At 36.2% G+C, this 22,144-nt stretch overlaps 1 protein-coding gene across 1 annotated transcript in view; it reads right to left on the bottom strand.

The window, feature by feature from the left end:
* The window catches only part of LOC107728446 (high affinity nerve growth factor receptor-like), a 35,684-nt gene extending 23,198 nt beyond the window's left edge, over positions 1 to 12,486 (bottom strand). Inside the window, exons 1-7 of the mRNA XM_016538609.1 lie at positions 12,308 to 12,486; positions 8,739 to 8,813; positions 8,574 to 8,645; positions 4,018 to 4,086; positions 3,679 to 3,830; positions 2,567 to 2,709; positions 2,118 to 2,256 (exon numbers count right to left, since the gene is read on the bottom strand). Of these exons, the coding sequence (XP_016394095.1) occupies positions 2,118 to 2,256; positions 2,567 to 2,709; positions 3,679 to 3,830; positions 4,018 to 4,086; positions 8,574 to 8,645; positions 8,739 to 8,813; positions 12,308 to 12,486 (829 nt within the window). The remainder of the gene's footprint in view (positions 1 to 2,117; positions 2,257 to 2,566; positions 2,710 to 3,678; positions 3,831 to 4,017; positions 4,087 to 8,573; positions 8,646 to 8,738; positions 8,814 to 12,307) is intronic.
* Positions 12,487 to 22,144: the final 9,658 nt, after the last annotated feature.

Raw genomic sequence — 22,144 nt, 5'->3', positions numbered from 1 at the left:
AAGCGTTCTTTTTCTGCTGTAAAGTTGGGCATTTTAACATGGGGAGTCTATGGGATTGACTCCCTTTTGCAGCCAGCCTCTAGTGGCCAGTTGACGAATTACAGTTTAAGTCACTTCCGTGTTGGCTTCACGAGAGCGCACAGGAGGTTGCCGCTTGCTATAACCGTCCTGCTAATTTACAAGCTAATTAAGCAGTGGCCGTTGACGAGCCGTTGTCCACCCGTCACATGATTCTGATTTAACATGGGGAGTCTATGGGATTGACTCCCTTTTGCAGCCAGCCTCTAGTGGCCAGTTGACGAATTACAGTTTAAGTCACTTCCGTGTTGGCTTCACGAGAGAGCACAGGAGGTTGCCGCTTGCTATAACCGTCCTGATAATTTTTCATCATCTGGAGCTACAGTTAGCAGTGAGTACAGTATGGTAAGGGCTATAACTAACGCTGGGGAATTATATTATCGAATGGCGTCTGGGTTTAATAAAAGAGGTTTTGGATCGGAATTATGCCTGCGCGCGGTGCGGGATTTTGTGAGCGCGTTGTTATAACCCATAGACTGTATGAAAACATGGACGTAGTGTCCGTGACATCACCCGCCAGTTGACGAATTACAGTTTAAGTCACTTCCGTGTTGGCTTCACGAGAGAGCACAGGAGGTTGCCGCTTGCTATAACCGTCCTGATAATTTACAAGCTAATTAAGCAGTGGCCGTTGACGAGCCGTTGTCCACCCGTCACATGATTCTGATAGACTGGCATCTAGCACACTTGCTATCTGCCCATCAGTCCTCACAATTATATTTCCGGACTATGGGGGAGAGAAATCCATTAGTAGAGAACAAACAAGATCTGAGGACGGTTATCATCCCATTTTCCTGACAGTCATTATCGCTCCCCTGATGGCTATACATTTGTCTGAAGTCAAGCACTGTTTTTCTTCTTTCTGAAGAGGAGGTGATAAACAGTGATAATTGCTGTGGTGTGTGGAGTGCGGTCATATGGGAGGATTTTCGATGGAAAATCTTGCAATGCTATTGCTTGCTGTCAAGAGCAGGGTTAATATCCATTACTAAAACTATTAAAAACATTTTAAAAAATTGAAATAAAGCTTAAATACTATAAAATATAAATATTGGATGAAAAACTTTAAATAAAAATGAGAGGAAATGGATAAACTAAATTTCAAGTCAAACTACAACTGAAATAAAGGAAACCTAAACAGGGTTATTATAGTTTGATAAAATAAAAATACATAAAAAAAAGTATTTTTGTTAATAAACATGAACTGAAATAAAATAATATAATAAAATATACACTTATACACAACTTATTTTGTTTCAGCTAGTTGCCAGGCACAACTTATCATTTTAATTTAGTTTAACTTGATATACTAACATAACTAAAACTGGAATGAATTTGAATAAAAACTATACAAACTTTAAACAACTAATAAAACACAAGAAAAATTACTAAAATGAACACAGAAAAATAAAATCTACTTGAAAATATTAATACAAACCATGATAGAATCTCAGTGAAAAAATAACACTGATTCTAAATAGTAATATTAAAAAATAAATCAATAAAAGTAGCAAAAGAACAACAAAATTACTAAATATTAAACTAAAATGAAAACATAAAAATAAAAGCTAATTAAAATATGTATTTAAAAAAACTACAATAGTATGTAAATAATACTAAAATAGCATTGTTTTGCTTTGGTGGGTTTAAGGAACCTCATGCATGGGTTTTACAGTTTAAACATGGTATAGTTGGTTGGCCAGATAAATTTCATAATAACTTTTGGTTTGAGAAGTCACTTATGTTGCTCTGTTAAAGAAACAGCCAAAGTTAAGAAATCGATAGAAGCTCAGAGTATTGAAAAAAAAAAATAATAAAAGTTGTTGCATCTTTTTATCAGCTTTATATCTCACAATCTTGCAATTGCAAGTTAATTTTTTTAACTTGATCTTTTTTTACAGAAACGAGTTCAGATTTTCAGATTTTAAAATACACTGGTAGACATTTAAGCAAAACGACTTGGTTCTCCCTTGAAAAATAGCAGCTTATAAGGTGAAAAAAAGGATGGAAATGAAAGAACAAAAGGTTTCCGCACATACATTCGATGTCCAGCTGCACCACGGCTTCTCCCATTCCAGCGCGATTCTCTGCCTCACAGGTCAGGTTGTGCAGGTTGTCTCCAGACGACACGTTCCTCATGAACAGAATCAGCTCCAGGCTTGATCCCCAGATCCCTCGCTGTGGACAAGGATGGATGTAGGCAAGATTTAGCTGACTGACAAAGTAAACAACTCTTTGAAGTCCAGATTTGAGTGAACTGGGGTAAGAACAAGATTCCTTTCAACCAATTTTACATGTATTAATTGTCCGAAGTGACTGACAAATGAGGAATACTACAACAAAAGGGATTAATCATAGGGTTAGAGTTATGATTGCATGTTTGTTTTTGTTTTTTTGATCTTCCTTCAAGTGCATGGTTAATCATATCGGTCATTTTCCACAGATGACTTCATTGACAAAGTCCTTATGTGAAAGCAGTGTCATGTACCTGCAGGGTCCAGTTGGACTGTAGGTGCTCTGTTCTCCAGTGGATCATCGGTGTTGGTACTCCAGTCACCAGACAGGTAAATGTCAGATTTCCACCTTCTTGAGTGTTCAGTGTCGATGTGTGAATTGTGACCTCGGGAATACCTGCAGACCACAAAACATTTACCATATAAATGCAAGGCAGTAAGCTCATTGGCTGCATATGCAGCATGAACCAATCAGCTTGTGCCAAGTCGTTTAACTCTCTGAATATCATCAGTTACGTTAACACCCCGTCAGAATGCGCCATCTAGAGTTTCATGACTGAACTATATATTTATAAGGACATTGGAAAATGACGGGGAAGAAGATCAGGAAATATCACAACATGAAGTTTGTGAGTACATGGAATATTCTTATGAATACACTCCTATTCAAAAGGAAATTAGTACTTCTATTGAGCAAGGATGCATTAAATTGTTCAAAAGTGACAGTAAAGACAGATTTCAATGTTATATTTTACAACCTAACTCAATGCTGTTCTTTTCAACTTTCTATTCATCAAAGAGTCCTAAAAAACAAATGACAGTTTCCACAAAAATATGAAGTGGCACCACTGTTTTCAACATTGATAATATTAATAAATATTTCTTGAGCAGCAAATCAGCATATTAGAATAATTTCTGAAGGATCATGTAACACTGAAGACGAGTAATGATGCTGAAAATTCAGCTTTGCATCACAGGAATAAATTACATTTTAAAATATATTCAAATAGAAAACAGTTATTTGGAATTGCAATAACATTTCACTGTTTTTACTGCATTTTTGATTAAATAAATGCAGCCTTAAAAGACTTCTTTTAGAAACATAAAATCTTACCGCCCCAAATTATTGCACAATAGTGAAAGTATCCAATATGTTTCAATAACCATAAATAATGATTATTTCAACCAAGTTTCCTAAACACTGTCATTGGTCAGTCGAACGAATGTCTCTGTCCCAAGTTTTGGGGAAATCAATCGATGAATGGCTTGCCTATTGTCTCTTCATATTTAACTCGGACAGAAGTAAGTAAAATGACACACTTTTTCACATTTAAAAATAGGTTTGATTCCAGATAGGAGCACTTACTGCAGTTATCCATTTCAAATGAATCCAGCTGAATGCTGTTGCCATTGTGGACGCAGGTTTGTTGAGAATCAGTGTCACTTTGTCTTTTTCTGTGCCACTGCTGAAGCCAGTAAATGTCACATGAGCAGGTGAGCGGATTGTCCCTTAAGATTCTGTGCAAAAGAGAAGCAGGTGACATTTCTTATGCTTATTTCATGCTTTCAGAAAAATAATATGTATGTAAGACCTCAGATGTATCATTTAAACTTTTCAGACAGAGGTAAATTGTTCACATTTTCAGTCCCAAATCACCAGCAGAGCAGAATAAATCTGTAAATCTGAGTGCAGTGTGTTACTCACAGACTCAACAGAGGGACCGATTGGAACACCCTCCAACTGATGTGCACCAGTAAATTAGAGGCCAGATTTCTGTAAAAGAAGAGAAGATGTGAATAACACATGCCAAAGAGAGAGTTCTATTGTACAATAGTTAGATAGACTCTTAATAAATAAGACTATTTCTCTTTAAAAACATAAAATGTGTAGACAGCTCAGATATAGAGTTTAACATGTTTGTAGGAATTTTATCACATATCTAGATGTTTGTTTTCTGAAGAGAGTGATAATGGTGTAAAATATGCTGCTGTGGTGCTACACCGAAAAAAATGGGTATAGAAACAATCTGTACTCAGAAATTGCTAATAAATTTAACAAACAATTGCACCGAAACAGCAAGTAACATAGAATTAAACATAATTTTGAACTAGAAAAACTCAATTTTCAGTAACACGTTACTTAAAGTCTTGATGTATAATGCATTATAAATAACATCAATAATATACATTATAATGCAATGTATCTTTTCAAAAATAATTGTAACAGACTTAATCAAATTTAAAAGATTCCATACAGCTGAAATTGGTGGTTTGTCATGTCAAATATACTTTCTAAAGTTGTGCCGCTTATCGACCACGCCCGTTTTGGATTACTCTCCTGTCTTGCCCTCAATATACCTGTTTGCCATTGTCTGACCCATGCCTGTTTTATGACCACGTCTCTGTCTCCTATTAAAGCTTTGCAAATGGATCCACAAGTCTCATGTCTCGTTCGCCCTGTAGCAGTAACAATGAATGAATAGATGAATAGTAAAATAAAGTATTATAAATGTGGTATCAGTTCATGAGATCATATAATGCATTATAACGTGCTTTACAAGGCGTTACTATTAAACTATGCATTAAAAATATGGTTATATTGCATTCTAAATAAAGGCTTCAAGTAAAGTGTTACCACATTTTCTTGTAAAACATTAAAAAAAAACATTTATTTACTACTTTGGAAAATAATTCTTACACCGCGTAAGGTGTTCTGAGTGGTTGGTACGTGGTTGCTGTGTTGTAAGTAAAATTAAAACTATTAAAAATAGTTTTTGCCAGTTAAAATAAAGCTGAAATAGAATATACATTTTAGACTGAAAACCTTTAAAAAAAAAAATGTATGAAAATTTGAAATGTTGCCTTGGTAACTTACTAAAATAACATAAGTTTAAATAGATGTAAAACTGAAACAAAAATAAATTGAAGCTTAATAGAAACATAAATACAAAAAACATCACAATATGCACACTAAAAGTTACTAAAATTTAAACTAAAAATGAAAACTGAAATTACAAAAACAACAGCCAATTCAAAATAACAGTAAATACTCTAATAACATATAAATAATACTAAAATAACACTACTACAATAACAAGACGTTGTTCTGGTTTCTAGATATGAATCCAGTAAACCCTTCAATGCAAGGGGCATTGATTTTTGGGGGCAATTTTATTGTCCTCTAGTTGAAAATCTAAAGTCCAATCACTTAGAAAAGTAAAAGTATCATGATTTGAGGTATTTTTCATGTCTGTAGCACAAATGTAAAGGATGCTTTGAGCTCCGACGAGCAAAATATTTAAGCTTAGGAGTTTGTATAAATCTCAACCCTCATATATAAGCAATAGCAAGCAGCAAATGAAAACTGAAATTACAAATACAACAGCTAAAATAATAGTAAATACTCTAGTAACATATAAATAATACTAAAATAACACTACGGCAAGAATAACAAGACGTTGTTCTGGTTTCTAGATATGAATCCAGTAAACCCTTCAGTGTAAGGGGGAATATTTTAGCACAAATAATAAAGGATACTTTGTGCTTCGAAGAGCAAAATATTTAAGCTTAAGACTCTGTATAAATCTCAACCCTCACATATGAGCAATAGCAAGCAGCAGTAACAAGATTCAATGCAGCAAAATATTTCATAGCAGCACTGCATTTCTAAATAACACTGGCACGCATCTCTCTGTATTGGCTGACAACTGGACTCGAGCTTAAAGGTGGGGTAAGCGATTTTTCAAAAACGCTTTAGAAAACTGATTAGACCCTTTTGGGGGTAGGGGCGTGTTTGTTTTGGTGATTTCAAATGTCAACATTGGCTACCAGAAATCGCTTAACCCAATTTTAATTAGTTGAGTGAATTTCTTCTCTTTCTCACAGACCAGGTTGAACTAAGAGTGAGAGTGTGAATTTTGAAGGCCTGTGTGTTGACCGCAGACATAGTTTGATAACTATTTCGCATCGTTTTGTGTACAGAAAACTTCTCAGTTCAAGGTTTCCAATTCAGAGATATTTGTCGTCCCGTCTAACTGAGTTTGCGAAACGGAAGCTGAAATCTAAAGCTAGATGACAGTCGACGGGGACAGTGACGGATTCGCACATATAGATTCTCTGTGGCAGGGCTAATGGGGGCCAGCAAGGGTTCAAATATTTGTTTTCCCTACTCCCAAAAGTTCTTGTCAGATGGGTCGGCCATCGGGGCCTATCTGTTACAGCTCGATTCTACCGTAGGGAGAGAGCGTCTGAGAATAGCAGCTGGCTGTTGAGGGGAGGGGGAGGCCGTGGATTAAAAAACCGAAGCCACGGACGAATAAAAGAGAGACTCGTTTATGCTTATGGTTTTTCATACTGTACATCCCCACCGCCACACGATGCTCGCAGAGACACAGACACATCTGGTCCTCCGCACAGCCCTTTGTGAAATATTGATTGCGTGATAATGGACCCTTAGTGGAGTGTATTTATTATGCATCAGTTGTCAATAATACGCCAAAGTGGGGAGTAAAAGGTGACTGCTGGATATGCTCTCATGTTTCCCCAGAACCCCCCCGTTCCCCCCTCTTGTGTGACCGCTTTCCCCCACATCAACAACAGTGGGCATGTCACACACTGAGAGATAACGATTACAAGATAGTGGAGATAAGGGTCAACAACCTTTCGGCTAATATTGTTAGTGTTTGCTTGATGCTGTGATTAGAAATCTTCCCTTCAGGAGGGAATAGATGTCACATCTTTGAGCCTTAAAAATGATGATTTGGAAATAGCTATGCTTCTACACTGGAAAAAAAAGGTGTAGAAATGATGTGCCCTCACAAATTACTAGTAAATTTCACAAACAATAATAAAGAATCAAGTAACAATTTGAATTTGATGCAATATTTTGAAATGCATTTCCTAGTAACACACACTCCATAAATCATTGTTTTATTTGCAACTTTGAAAAATCTTTCTTAGACTGGATTTTGAGTTAATGAGTTATTTATCTGTTTATGTTATAGTCTATTATGACATGATTATGCTGAGGAGGTTCTATAAGGTTTCTATATGTGATGTTTGATTTATTGTATACATGATTTAAATGAGATCAAGATCATAGAAACCATTAATAAAACCATTAATAAAAAAGTTAGTTATTTTTTTCCTGTTTTTTTTTTTTTTTTTTTTCATCCAGCAACATGTACTCAAATACATACAAGAATACAATACATAAGAGCATATTCCATATTCAAGATGTTTTAAGTCTTAAGAAATTCTGTAGAAAAAGAGATAACTGCATACAGGTTTGTTATGACATGATGTGAAGTTTGATTTGTTGTATACATGGTTTTCATGAAATCAAGGGCTTAGAACCCATTATTGTTATTTTTGAAGATTTAAAATGAATAATCTCCCAAAATGTAATTTTTTAATTATTTATTTACCCTCATATCATTCCCAAACTAACATATTATTTCTTTCTGTTTTTTCTAAAACTATATTTTTTTCTATCCAGTTGCGATAGATAGATAGATAGATAGATAGATAGATATGATTAAGTCTCATTTACAGCATAATTAATTAATTCAATTTAATTCAAGTTTATTTGTACAGCGCTTTTCACGATACAAATCATTGCAAAGCAACTTTACAGCAAATTAAGTTTCTACAATATTTAGTGGTAGCTTATCAGTGGTGACTGTCAGTCAATGTACATATGGCAGAAATGTACGGAAAAATCAATTAAAGACGTAATCAAACAAAATTCAATAGAAAACAAATAACAGCATGCAGGTTTGAAATGATAGGAAAGTGGATAAATAATGACAGCATTGTTTCCATTTTGGGGCAAAATGTTCCTGTAAGCCTTAGCAAAAGCCTTTGTCACACTGTTGCATTTCAAATAGCAAATCAAGAAGAACTACAGGATGTAATGTTATGTAATTAATATTCATGAGCCAAGCTGATTTTATAAAGTGTCCTCCACCCCACCAAACACAGTTTTTCAGATTGTTCTAACGCCCTTGAAATACATGATGAACTAATCTCTGCAACTGAATGCATTTAAATGATTTTTGGAAATGAAATGTGGAAATCTTTTCCTCAGTATTCATTTGGCTGATGACTAACTTTAAATGTGTCTTGGGTTTTTGCCGCCTGAGACCAATAAAGCAGCTTCACTCATCAGAAGGGAAGAGGGTTTGAAGTGATTGACAGGTACAAGCCCTGAGGCCCAAGTGTATTGTGGGAAGACCGGTCATATATGTAAAGAACACTCACACATACTGCAGCTTGAAATTATGCTGGAAGGCATTTTCGGAGATGTACAGCAACTCACAATATGTGACCGTCCTGAAATACATATATGAATGCACAAAGTCTTAATTTACTTGAAAATCTTTTTGGAATCTTATACGTATATCTTTTGTACTGTGTTTTACTTACAGGTTCTTCAGTTCTCTGTAGTTGGCGAGGTCTACGTCTGTGATGTTCTCCAGGTTGGGTTGACTCTCTATGTATCTAAAGGGTTGAAATGAAAGAACAGGTTAAAATGCAACTAAAATGTAAAAAGTTTTATATGATGCAGTGTTCTGACTGGTAGTTAGTAGTACATTGCTATGGGTTGCTAGAGGTGGTTTCTATGGTATACTTAGCAGGCACCTCTAGTAATAATAAGACTCAATGACATTGATTCAAATCTGAAACTATTTACCATCAGTTCCTGATGCATTTCATTGGTGCACTTTATTCTCTTTGCATGATCAAAATGCAATAACTTGCTTCACCTCTGAAATGACTTTCCTTTTCAGATGATCTCACAAATCCATCTTACTTTCCTCTCCAACCATCAGACTCCATTCTGGTATGTAACGCCCACTTTTCATGATCTCATCAGTTCCCATCCTACCTATTCCCAATCATAAGTGTGTTACATTATGGAAGTAAAATGGTTTTCAAACTGAATTTCTTGTTGAATTATGAATTATCTTGCTTTGTTGAAATATTGAAAAACATGGAAATGCAGCCACCCAAGTTGCATTAGAATGACGTCTTCCTGGCATATGCATTTGGATAAATGAATGCTTAAATGCTCTAATGTTCAGCTAATGTAGCACATATAGCAAAAGAAACTTGTTTTCTCTCCACTATAAAACTCCAGGTCTCTTTGAGTTAAATGAAATAGCTCTGTGCCCTTGCATCCGTTAATATGGGACATAAACACCATCAGTGAAGTATTTTGAAATCGATTGCTTTTCAGTTCCACGCAGTTTCGTTGAAACGTACTTGTACTTCCAGGAAGGAGAACTCAGATTATTTTAGAGAAATGTTTAAATGGTTTCTCCACAATGGCTCAGTGAATCAAACTATATAGAGCTGTATGACAATATGACGTGTTCCCTAATTCAGTCAAAATAAAAAAACTATCCAAAACCGTTTTGTGCACCATGTCTCTAATCATCTAGAACATTTCATTCTGAAGGTCAGTGTCAACTGACAGCAGCACTTGACACTGGAAAAGCCAAATAAACCACAAAACTCATATCAGAAATACTTTTTGTAAGCCATTTTTACAGACTCTTATGATTCTAAATTGCACATCCAATTAAACTATTGCTTTTACTGGAAAAGCCAAATAAACCACAAAACTCATATCAGAAATACTTTTTGTAAGCCATTTTTACAGACTCTTATGATTCTAAATTGCACATCCAATTAAATTATTGCTTTTACTGTAGCATGCTAAAATATAGTATTTTATTTAAAAGTAAATAATATATATATATATATATATATATATAATTTACTAGCAAAGTAAATCCTACATCAGCTGTTTATATATTATTATAATAATGTTGCTGCCTTATATGCTCTCTTAATTGTACATAATAACCTTTTCAGATATATATGCTGATAACTAAAGACATTTCTACTGACTTTACTGGAATCCTTTGATCTGTGATTCTGTCCAGTTGTGTTCGAGAAGCACAAACAGATATTTATTAGCGTCTGATTGACCCAGAGAGCCGTAATGCAATTACAGAGCAGGTGGGACGACATCTCAAACTGCTTTGGCTTATTGAATCGAGTCGAGTGGGCAATATTTCATCTATTGTTTTCAGCGGTGCATTCACAAGCAATTCACAGAATGGAATTTACAGCATGATGAATGATGTATTTCTGCCGCTGGTATGAAGTTAATGGTCTCTTGTTTTCCTCCCTGGTAGAAGCGCTGTTCCTCTGTACTGTGCTCATCTCACTAATACGGCCAAATGCTGCGTTTTTGTACGGGCACAAAGTGTTCTGTGTAAACACAAGGCGAAAGAGCATTCTCATTTATTGAGTGAATGCTTGTAGTAAATGTAAGACTCAACTGGATTTCGGAGAATCACACTTGAGCAGGTGTACTGAGAAAAAACAACAGTGGCAACTGTGCAGAACTTTACCATAAAAATACAGGGATGACGTCAGACACTTTTAGATGGTGTTTTGGAATCTGTGTTTTTCATCCAGTTATCCTAATTATTAAATTAAACAACAGATGATCAATGCAACTTCCAAGAAAAAAAAATCTTCTGTTATTAAGTTGCATTATAATCATTGTAGGTAAAGTGTTTGCCTAAATACTGTGGCAAAAATCAGTGAACGATCTATCTATCTGTATGTTGCTTGATATGGCTTAATTTTTCTCCATAGGAAACAATAGGAGTTATTTTCAAAAAATGTCAAAGCTGCTCTTCTCTGTATGATGAAATTACATGTTGATCTCTTCAGTTTCAATTTAAGCTTTGTTTATTAAAACGCAATATATTAGCTTGGGATTTGAACCCTGGTTCTTACTTTTTTTCACCTTTTTTAATATCTCATCTCTTCCAGAGAACCAAGAGAGCCAGATCCTGAAAACTTGATCTCAAAAAAGCATGGACTCCTCTTCAGCATAATGATACATGATGCACATGATGATACAGTTCATCAAAAATAGTCTTTCCAGCATCTGTGACCGATCTGTGACACAGATTTGAGCAGTGCACATTGTGTCCCAAACAAAGACCATCAAGGTAACACACATCTAAATGCCACTAAAATAATGCCATAAACATTAACTAAGTAAATGCCATTTAACTCCCCAATGGACATAAATAATAAGAAAATGAGATGCAGCATTGCTTTAAAAAAAAGAAATGTCTTAGATATGGGAATGACATTGTACATTTTGAGGTGAATCATAGTTTACACACAAAATGATATACATTTAAAACAACATTGTAGTGTAAAAATACATTCTATTTTTAAATATAAAAGCTTTTCATTGCATATAATAAACTAACTTAGAGTTAACCAGTTATCAGGCTTTTTATAGCATTTCTTTTCATTTAAATATTCCATTGTTTACACTTGGAGGTGCAACAGAGAACGCATGAAACTGAGATGATTGTAAGAGGTGTGGCGATTATGTTTCCTACTACAAGCATGAGTGCTATAGTAATATAAACACTATTCTGAATGAAGTGCACTAAACTGATCTCAAGTCCTGCACCTCTGGGATCCATCCGTCTGACTGTACACACATGAACGTGGAGATATTTTCTCACCATTTCCGAGAATAGATTATGTACCTGACACTCTTAAAAGCACTTAAAGAGAAGCTGCACACAGACGCTCAGCAGCAACACAGAGTACTAGGCCTTTCCACCAGTCCTTGACTAGTTCCTAAGGATTGTCTTGTTTTGAGAAAGTTCTGCTTTCGGTGCATCACATCCTGATTCCACAAATTAAGTGAAATGCATGTAAAAGCAATAAATGCTGATGATAATTGGAGTGGTCTGCCAGAAAAAAAACACTAGGCTACACCATGCACCAACTACATATCCAAATGCCCAGATTTCTCCATTAAAAATTCATGAAGGCTAATCACTTTGATTGAACTCGCCACCCGTTCCATCTCCTTCCACGATCAAGCGCTGAACTTCCACATAACTTTGCTCACTGTAAACTACCTAAACTACTCAACTTACATTTCAGTGACGTTTTCGCTCTCCTGCGCCGCCAGCGCAGGGATGCTGGTGATTCCGTCCGGCTCCAGGCATTGAAGCATGGCGAAGGAGCAGCGGCAGGCGCTTGGGCATCCGCTCAGGGCTGGTGCGACCAGGACGAGAAGCAAAACCACAGCCGGGGCCACCTTACGGTCAGCCATGGTGGGGTTCGAGTGAGTATGTTATCCTGGAAGAAACTCCACCCTGCAGCAGGAACTCTGGACGTGAGGAGAAGCTTCTCTTCTCTTGGCCAGCACTCAGGGTTATGATCCCATCCAGGAGCTGAGCTATTGAGCCGTGTAGCAGGGCCCAGGGGAACGGTGGGCTGTTGCCTCCTCTCCTCCTCTCACTACCTCCCAGTCCGAGATGGAGAAACGGAGGGGAGGGGCAAAGCAGTCCATTAGTTGAGTGTGAGTGGGAGATGAGAGAGAGCAGTGGTCACCAGACACCTCTGTGACACTCGCAGAAGCAAGCGGGGAAGCCAAACCCGTGAGCTGCAGGTGGACACGGATAGATCCAATGTGCTCCACCTGTTAGAGCTGACAGTGAACTTTGAGCTTGTAAAAAAACAACTCATGACTTTCCATGCTCAAAGGGCACACTGTAAAATGTTTATTGTCAAATTAACAATAACTTACTGGCAGAGACGGACAGTTGTGAAGTATTTTTACTCTGCTTTAAAAGTACATTTTTCAAGTACTGTATCACAATATTCCAAAGCAAAATATTGTATTTTTTTTACTGCACTGTGTTTCATATTAAATATAATTTAATACTTAATTACATTAGAAGTCTAGTACTTTCTTACTTTTACTCAAATAAAAGTAATACAAAGTTTTACTTGAGTACAAGAAAGTAAATTTTTTATGTTCTTAAGTTTAAAGGTAAAAAAACAACTTTTTTATTCAATTTAGTGCAGTAAAAAGTATGACATTATGCTTTGGAATGTAGTGAAGTAAAAGTTTTCCAAAGAAAAATACTGATAAAGTACAGATACTTTTTAAATTCACTTGAGTAAAGTAAAAATACTTCACTACTGTCCACCTCTGCTTACTGGCAACAATTATCCAGTAGTTGTTGTATTTTGTACCTCAGTAAAATTACTGTAAAACTAAGTACAGTAGTTTTAAGAGTACTGTAAAACAAAGTACAGCATTATACTGTAATTTTTATTTTTATTTTGTTAGATATTTAATAACACAAGTTAGTGCTTCACACCAGCAGCTTTATTCAGGCTTCATCTTTTACATTTCATTGCTGGACTTCAATAAAATACACAGAATTACCAGCATATTAACAATATTTCATTAATTAACAAAATACACTTACAGTGTACTAGTAAAATCACAGTAACACATTGTGCAAGTGGAAAATAAATGGTGGAAATATAAAAAAAATTAAGTTTGAAATGTTAAAATACTTAATTAGAGAATTAATCAGAGAATACATTAATTAGAGAATCAGAGAATACATATCATCTCAAAATGTTTAAAATTGGCTTCTTTATCGCAGTGACTCTTCCCGCCTGTCTGTCGCCTGGTTAGCACGGCTTAACTGAAAAATGAGCAACTGCTCCGATGTTCTTACAGACATTTATTAACTCAAATGCATTTATACCTTGCAAATAGCATTGGTAACAAATAAGGTGAATGCATGTGTTTTAAAGACGGCCTACCAATTTAACGAACTCGTACAGCTTTTCGTCTTCACGAGGAAAATACTAGTTAGCACAGCTTTACAGGGAAAGTGAACAAGTTACATTAAAATAATATGTACAAGACGATGAAGAAAAGTGTATACATGTGTTTTATCATATACCTATCAATTTAACATACTCATGACTTTCGTCTTCACGGCGAGACTGCTGGAGTAAAAGGACAGTTAAAGCAGCTTGACTCGGAAACTGAGCACTCGCTCAGATATTCGCTCAGATACTCTATCGTGCAAATAACATCAGAATAAAATGTACAAAAAGTGATTAAAAAGTCGAAAATTAAAGTTAACCTACCATAGCCTACTCTCTTGTGGGCTTTCTTCTTCACGAGTCTGTCACAGAGCTGTTGCGCAAGGTTGTTTTTCACGGTCATTTGGTACTACTGTATTTAGATTTACAGTAGGTTAATATTTTCCCAGAATGCATTGAAAATCTACAGTAGCATACTGTATACAGCATATACAGTAGGGAACTGCTGAGAATACAGTAATAATACTGTGAAAACAACAAAATTCACAGTAACATACTGTATGCAAATCGTACGGTAGGGAACGGTTAAGAATACAGTGATTTACTGCGAAAACAACAAAAATTATTTACAGTGCAAGGACCCCCCCCTCCCCCCACCTATAGTATCATCCAGTGTTTATTTAAAATCATATGCAATGTATGTGATATCATATTTTGTGAGTGATATTTTATGTTCAGTATCATCTGAATCTGTGAGGAGGCACGCGAGTGTCACGTGTATGTTCCTGTTGAGTTCCTGTTGGCCCTTATTTGGTTCTTCCTGTGTCCTGTCCTCATTGGTTATCATTTGTGTCCAGCTGTGTTTAATTAATTAGTTCATTTGTTCCCAGGTGTGTCCCATTGGTGTCTGTGTATTTATAGTGTGTTCTGCCCCTTGTTTCCCATCTGCTGTTAAATGTCATCCCTGAGTTCCTGTGTGTAAACCTTTGTTTGTTGGATTAAAGACCCACTCAAAGTATTCTCCTGCGTTTCCTCGTTCCTTCCCCGAGTGTATCGTGACAGTGAGATTACTGGGGTGTTTTTAGGAGAATAAATATGAGAAGACTCAAAAAAGTCTTCATTTACTTCAACTGAATTTAACCTCATTGCTGTCTTGAGAACCAATTGTGAGATATTAAAGAGATGTGGTTTTTGTATCCGCATGTATCAGAGGAAAATTATATTGCTCCTTGGCTTCTCTTTCATGGCTCTGGAGATCTGAGATGTATCAATTTCGTCTTGGATTTTTCCTGCTAAAATTCCTTGGGTTCATTAAAAATAAACAAATTTTACAGACAATATATAAAGTTATAAAATTAATGTGAGTAGAATATCTCATAATTTGATGAAATATAATTTGATGATGATTAATTTAATAATTTGATGAGAAATATTTGAGTTTCTATTATATCTATGACATTTGATTTCAGACTGTTGGGTTTGAGGTCAAAAATCTGAGCAGTTTGAGACATTTTGAGATTTCTTCTGAAACATGGAGACATGTGAGATTAGGAGAGTAATTTGAGAAGGAGATGTAATTTTTGTTTTCTTTCCCACCAGTGAGCAAGTATTAGAGGAAAATCATATTGCTCATTGGCTGCTCTTTCATAGCTCAGGAGATCTCAGATGTGAGAAAAATTCATCTTGGATTTTTCTTGCTAAAATTCCTTGGGTTCATTAAAAAATAAACCAATTTTACAGCAAATATAGAGCTATAACATGAATGTGAGTAGCATAACTCAGATCATTTGATAACAAATATTTGAGTTTATACTGAGATCTTCGTTCTTGGCTTCTTGGGAAATCTGAGTGCAGTCTGAAATATTTTGAGATCTTTTCTGAAACTCCTAAGGAGGCAATTGGAAATTATTGGGGTCTTTATCACGAGAATAAATCTGAGAAGTAGGAGACTCAAGCAAAAGTCTCAATTTGCTGTCCTTTTAAAATGTATTGTGAATAATATTAAGAGATGTTGTGTGATTTAGTTTTCTTTCCTGCCTGTGATCAAGAGGAAATGATATTGTTGAGGAATGTGATGAGAAATGTTTGACTTCTCTTTGAGATCTCTGACTTTTGGATCCTGGGAAATCTGAGCACAGTTTGAGACATTTTGAGATGTCTTCTGAAACTCTAGATGACATACATGTGAGATTGCTGTGTCTTTTTCTCAGGAGAATAAATCTGAGAAGCAGGAGGCTTTAGCAAAAGTCTCCAATTGTTCTCCATTGATATTGCTGAGGAGAAACAATTGAGATTATAAAGAGAACTGATTTGTGATTTTCTTTCCTTCTTTTTGTCCCAGAGAAACATTACATGTTCAGAAGTTTTTCTTTTAGCTATATTTTAGCTTACAGCTTCAGAATTTGATGAGCAATATGACTTCACATTGAAGTCTTTGACATTTGATTGGAGAATTTGGCAAATCTGAGCACAGTTTGAGCCATGTGATATTACTGTCTTTTTCTGAGGAGAATAAATCTGAGAACCCCATGCAAATGTTTGCATTTGCTATTTATTTGTTTCGTTATAGGAGAACCTGAGATATTAAAAAGATGTAATTAGTGATTTTTATAAAAATATAAAACCTTTCAAATGGCATTTCATTTTGTTCTCAGTGATATTAAATATTTTTTTTTTTCTCATTGATATTAAATATTTTTTCTTTGGTGTGTTACAGATCCAGCTGTGCTTGTTGTAGTTTTCCATGTGGTTTGTGCCTACATCTCGGACTCAGAGCCACTCAAGGCTTTCTGATACTGAAAGGGTACAAGAGGAGGATGGATGTTGTTGGCCGAGTCTCATCCTCGATCCTCCCATAAGGGATAAATATTGTGTCCTGCCTCCCTCTCAGAGAGTCTCCATACATGCAGCAGTAAGGTCATAGTGCCCTGACCACAATTACTGGCAGGACCTGAGCAGACCCTTTTTCTGCAGCAATAAGGACATAGTTTCAAATGTCATTTCATTTTGTTCTCATTGATGCTAAATAAAAGGTTTTTTTTCCCTTCAGTGTGTTACATATCCAGCTGTGCCTGTTGCAATTGTCCATGTGGTTTATACCTTCAGCTCAGAGCCACTCAAGGCTTTCTGGTACTGAAAGGGTATAAGAGGAGGATGGATGTTGTTGGCCGACTGCTGTGATTGCAGTCTCATCCTCCCATAAGGGATAAATATTGTGTCCCACCTCCCTCTCAGAGAATCTCCATACACGCAGCAGTAAGGTCATAGTGCCCTGACCACAATTACTGGCAGGACCCAAGCAGACACTTTTTTCTGCTGCAATAAGGACATAGTGATGGCTCCAGACTTCCTCCTCTCTTTCCCTCTTCATCAGAATCAGCAAAGATAGAAATATAGCTGGAGAGAGAGAGAGAGAGAGAGAGAGAGAGAATGAGGGGGCGAGTGAAAAATCCATCTATGGTGGTTTTCTATCCCATGGCCCTAAAATGGCAACTCGAGAGTTTGGACGGTTCTCTCGTGCTCTTTAAAAGCTCAGCTAGTGAAGAGGCTTTTAAGACCATTTCGCAGATTCCGGACTCTATTATTGCCTCAGTTGTTTACCTCTTTACATCTAGCAGTGTACCTGGGTGCTTCCACAATCCATTGATTTATTTCAGTGCGTTCTCACTCTTTTTGAAACGGTGAAAACCGTCAGCATGAGGAGAGGCTGGCTGTTAATACTCCCTCGGTGTGCTTTAAAGAACAACTTACAGAAACATCCATGCTGACCGTGCTGACACACCTCACGGGTCTTGTGAATTTAGGGAATAGTTTGACGAAAAACTTCAGATTCTAGCATAATTGTTCTCTCTTGTGTTATTACACCCAAACAATTCAAAAAGAGAGATTTTGAATCATATATTTGGCCTCTTTTTAATTTCCTCTTTTGCATTCAAGCTTCAAAAATGACCAAGAAGAATCATAATAGTAGTCCATGAGAATCTGCAGAAGCCATGTCATAGCATTCAGTAAGGACTGATTCATGAACAAATTATTTAGATGATTTTTTGAACTGAATCAATAAGATCTGACTCAAAAGAGTCAGTATATTCATTCATGAATCAGGATGACTCATGGATGACTTTTTTTTTTTATTTTTTAAGCAGACTTGCTGTTTTTTCTGTAAAAATGACTGTCATTATTTTCCGGTGTGCCCTCCCAGTCCATTACAGTTAGGCGTAGGAAGTATCGGTGATTTTAAACCGGATATGCTGAACAAGTCTGTCAAGCCAATCAGAGCAGAGAATAATTCAATTGCAGGCTAAATTCACCACTCCCACACAACAAAACTACTGCTAATGGCTGCAGCTTCCAAATAAGAAGGAAACAACGGAACTTTCTCAGAAACGGTTGTTCAAAATTGAATAGTAGCATATTGTTTAAAAATAGTATGAAACAAAATGCAATATGCAATGATAAATGTTTCAAATAGCATTTTAAAAAGTAGTCATTTTATTCAAAAATATCATACATTTTGTCTTATTTTTATTTATTTATTTAAAAAAAAAAACATTTTAAACACCATTTTTAACAAGTGGTGTCCCTTTATGTCTGAAATAAACACATTTATGTATTAATTAATTCATTCATTGTATTTGTTTAAAAACGTCTTGATTTTTTTGCCTACTTTATTTATTTATTATTTAAAATAAAATTTTATAATAAGTGCTGTCTCTGAAATAGATTTATTTATTCCAAAATATTAAAGAAAATGCCTTGATTTATTTTATTTATTCTAAAATACTTTTTTTTTTCATTCAGTGTTATAAATTGTAATATATTTGAAACATTTTAGCTAATTTTTGTCTTTCTTTTCCTCACTTTTTTTCCTAAGCAGCAGTGATGAAAGAGGTATGATGACAGAAGGGGAGAGTAGTGACCGGCCTGCAGGTTACTCAATCCCCATCAAACTAATGTCCTGCCACAGAGAGAGACCAGTGCGAAGTGGACCAGAGTAAAAGCACTTCTGGAACTGGTACAAGGAAAGGCTTTTACACCTGCAGTGGTTAATATATGAATCTACACACTATGCTGTCCTCTGACACACACAATAAAGCAAACCGTTCACCTGCATGTGCATGCTGCATTTGCGTATCTGGTTAAATTAAAATAACACAGTGAGCTTTGTGAATTTATTGCAGCTCCTAAAATGTGACCCTTCACCCTCAGTCTGAAAAAAGATTGTTTAGTGGTTCTTAAGCTCACCAAACCTTTTTTTAAAACAAAGTTTATGTAATTATAGAGTATTTTTCGGTGTGTGTGTTTTTTTTTAGCAGGCTCTGTGGTGTTTTTCTATGCTGTTGCTATGGTGATCTGAGAAGTTTTTATGCTGTTTTAGATGTTGTCTAGTGAGTTGCTATGGTGATTTGTTTTTTTTTTAGGTATTTTCTATGGTGTTGCTATGGTGATCCGAGAACACTTTAGCAGGCTTTATGTTTTCTAGGGTGTTACTATGTCTTTGCTATGGTGATCTAAGACGTTTTTAGCAGGCTCTGGTGTTTTGGTTGTTTTCTAGGCTGTTGCTATGGTGATCTAAGACGTTTTTAGCAAGCTCTGGTGTTTTGTGTTTTTCTAGGGTGTCGCTATGGTGATCTAAGATGTTTTTAGCAGGCTCTTTTGGTTGTTTTCTAGGGTGCTGCTCTGGTGATCTAAGATGTTTTTAGCAGGCTCTGGTGTTTTGGTTGTTTTCGAAGGTGTTGCTATGGTGATCTAAGATGTTTTTAGCAGTCTCTGGAGTTTTGGTTGTGTTCTAGGGTGTCGCTATGGTGATCTGAGAAGTTTTTAGTAGGCTTCGGTGTTTAGTTGTTTTCGAGGGTGTCGCTATGGTTATCTGAGATATTTTTAGTAGGCCCTGGTGTTTTGGTTGTTTTCGAGGGTGTTGCTATGATGATCTTAGACATTTTTAGTAAGCTCCGGTGTTTTTGGTTGTTTTCGAGGGTGTCGCTATGGTGATCTGAGAAGTTTTTTGTAGGCTCCAGTATTTTGGTTGTTTTCCTGGGTGTTGCTATGGTGATCGGAGAGGTTTTTAGTAGGCTTCTGTATTTTGGTTGTTTTTGAGGGTGTCGCTATGGTGATCTGATAAGTTTTTAGTAGGCTTCAATGTTTTAGTTGTTTTCGAGGGTGTCGCTATGGTGATCTGAGAAGTTTAGTAGGCTTCTGTGTTTTGGTTATTTTCAAGGGTGTCGCTATGGTGATCTGATAAGTTTTTAGTAGGCTTCGGTGTTTTAGTTGTTTTCGAGGGTGTCGCTATGGTGATTTAAGAAGTTATTAGTAGGCTCCAGTGTTTTGGTTGTTTTCTAGGGTGTTGCTATGGTGATCTGAGAAGTTTTCAGTAGGCTACGTGTTTTGGTTGTTTTCGAGGGTGTTGCTATGGTGATCTTAGACATTTTTAGTAAGCTCCGGTGTTTTTGGTTGTTTTCGAGGGTGTCGCTATGGTGATCTGAGAAGTTTTTTGTAGGCTCCAGTATTTTGGTTGTTTTCCTGGGTGTTGCTATGGTGATTGGAGAGGTTTTTAGTAGGCTTCTGTATTTTGGTTGTTTTTGAGGGTGATCAAAAGTGATCTGAGAAGTTTTTAGTAGGCTTCGTTGTTTTAGTTGTTTTCGAGGGTGTCGCTATGGTGATTTAAGAAGTTATTAGTAGGCTACAGTGTTTTGGTTGTTTTCTAGGGTGTTGCTATGGTGATCTGAGACGTTTTCAGTAGGCTACATGTTTTGGTTGTTTTCTAGGGTGTCGCTATGGTGATCTTAGAGGTTTTTAACAGGCTCTGTTGTTTTCTAGGGTGTCGCTATGGTGATCTCACAAGTTTTTAGCAGGCTCCGGTGTTTTGGTTGTTTTCTAGTGTGTTGCTATGGTGATCTCACAAGTTTTTAGCAGGCTCTGTGGTGTGGTTGCTATGGTGATCTGAGATGTTTTAGCAGGTTCTATGGTGTTTAAGTTGTTTGTAGAGTGTTATGTGTTTGCTTGGGTGTTCTGGTTGGTAGTACACTTGTTATGGTATTCTGGGTCTTTTTTTTTTAATAACCATTTCTAACTATGTGTCAGTAAGTTCTTGTTATTTTAGCATGTGTGTTTGGCTCAGTGCTATTTTTTTAGGATTACTGATAAACTAATGTAGTTTGATTTGTATTATTTATCTATTTTAGTTTTAGTTACAGTTGTAGTAATGTGTGTATGTGTATGTGTATGTGTATGTGTATGTATATGTGTGTGTATATATATATATATATATATATATATATATATTAGTATTTATAGAGTTTTAGCTTTTAGTTTTAATTTTTCTTATTTGTAAGTCGCTTTGGATAAAAGCGTCTGCTAAATGACAAAGTAAAAAGTTAGTAAAGTAGAAGGGCCATGATATATGGTTTCTAGAGTGTTCTAAGTGTTTGCTAGGGCATTGGTAGGTGATTGCTGGGGTGTTCTGGGTTGTTAGGGTGCAAATCAAAGAAAGCAACGGACCTGTGCTTTCAGTTAACAGAGCTTTCAGATAACCAGTTTACAGTGTTGTTTTTATGCCAATAAAACAACAGATACAAAGATGTTTTTCTATTGCAGGGTGTGGCCATCTCTGCCTCATCTTCCCCTCACATCCTCTCTCTACCAGGAAGCAAACTCCATCAACACCCAAATCACAGCGATCAGAGCAGCAGTGTTAGTGAGACTCGCTGGGGTAAACCTGGGATCGATTGGCTCTACTGCTGGGGGTTTTGGTAATGTAACTGTATCTAGGTTCTCTCATTAGGGACACGAGAAGCCCGTCTTCATGCAGATGAGCCGAAACTCGAGGAGCGCTTCGCCAAAGACTAATGAACATGCAGCATCTCCTCTCCTACTCTCCATTCTGACTCGCACTTACAGTTGTTGTCTCCAATTCTACCTCTTTCGTTCATATTAGCTCACTCTTACCATCTAATCTCCACTCCACAGCTGAAATTAAAGCATAATGATTTCATTATGTGTTTTTTTTTTTTTTCAAGAAGGCTCTATCATCATCACTGCTTCCTTGTAAATATTCTAATAAAAGCAGTATTAAAAAGTGCAGAGGCAAGAGAGGAATCAGAAGCGCTTCGTTCTGTATTGACTGATCCTATGTATCT

The sequence above is a fragment of the Sinocyclocheilus rhinocerous genome, unplaced genomic scaffold, assembly GCF_001515625.1.
Source record: "Sinocyclocheilus rhinocerous isolate Xijiao unplaced genomic scaffold, SAMN03320098_v1.1 scaffold66, whole genome shotgun sequence".
Classification (NCBI taxonomy): Eukaryota; Metazoa; Chordata; class Actinopteri; order Cypriniformes; family Cyprinidae; genus Sinocyclocheilus; species Sinocyclocheilus rhinocerous.
This window is presented reverse-complemented; position numbering and strand designations above follow the sequence as displayed.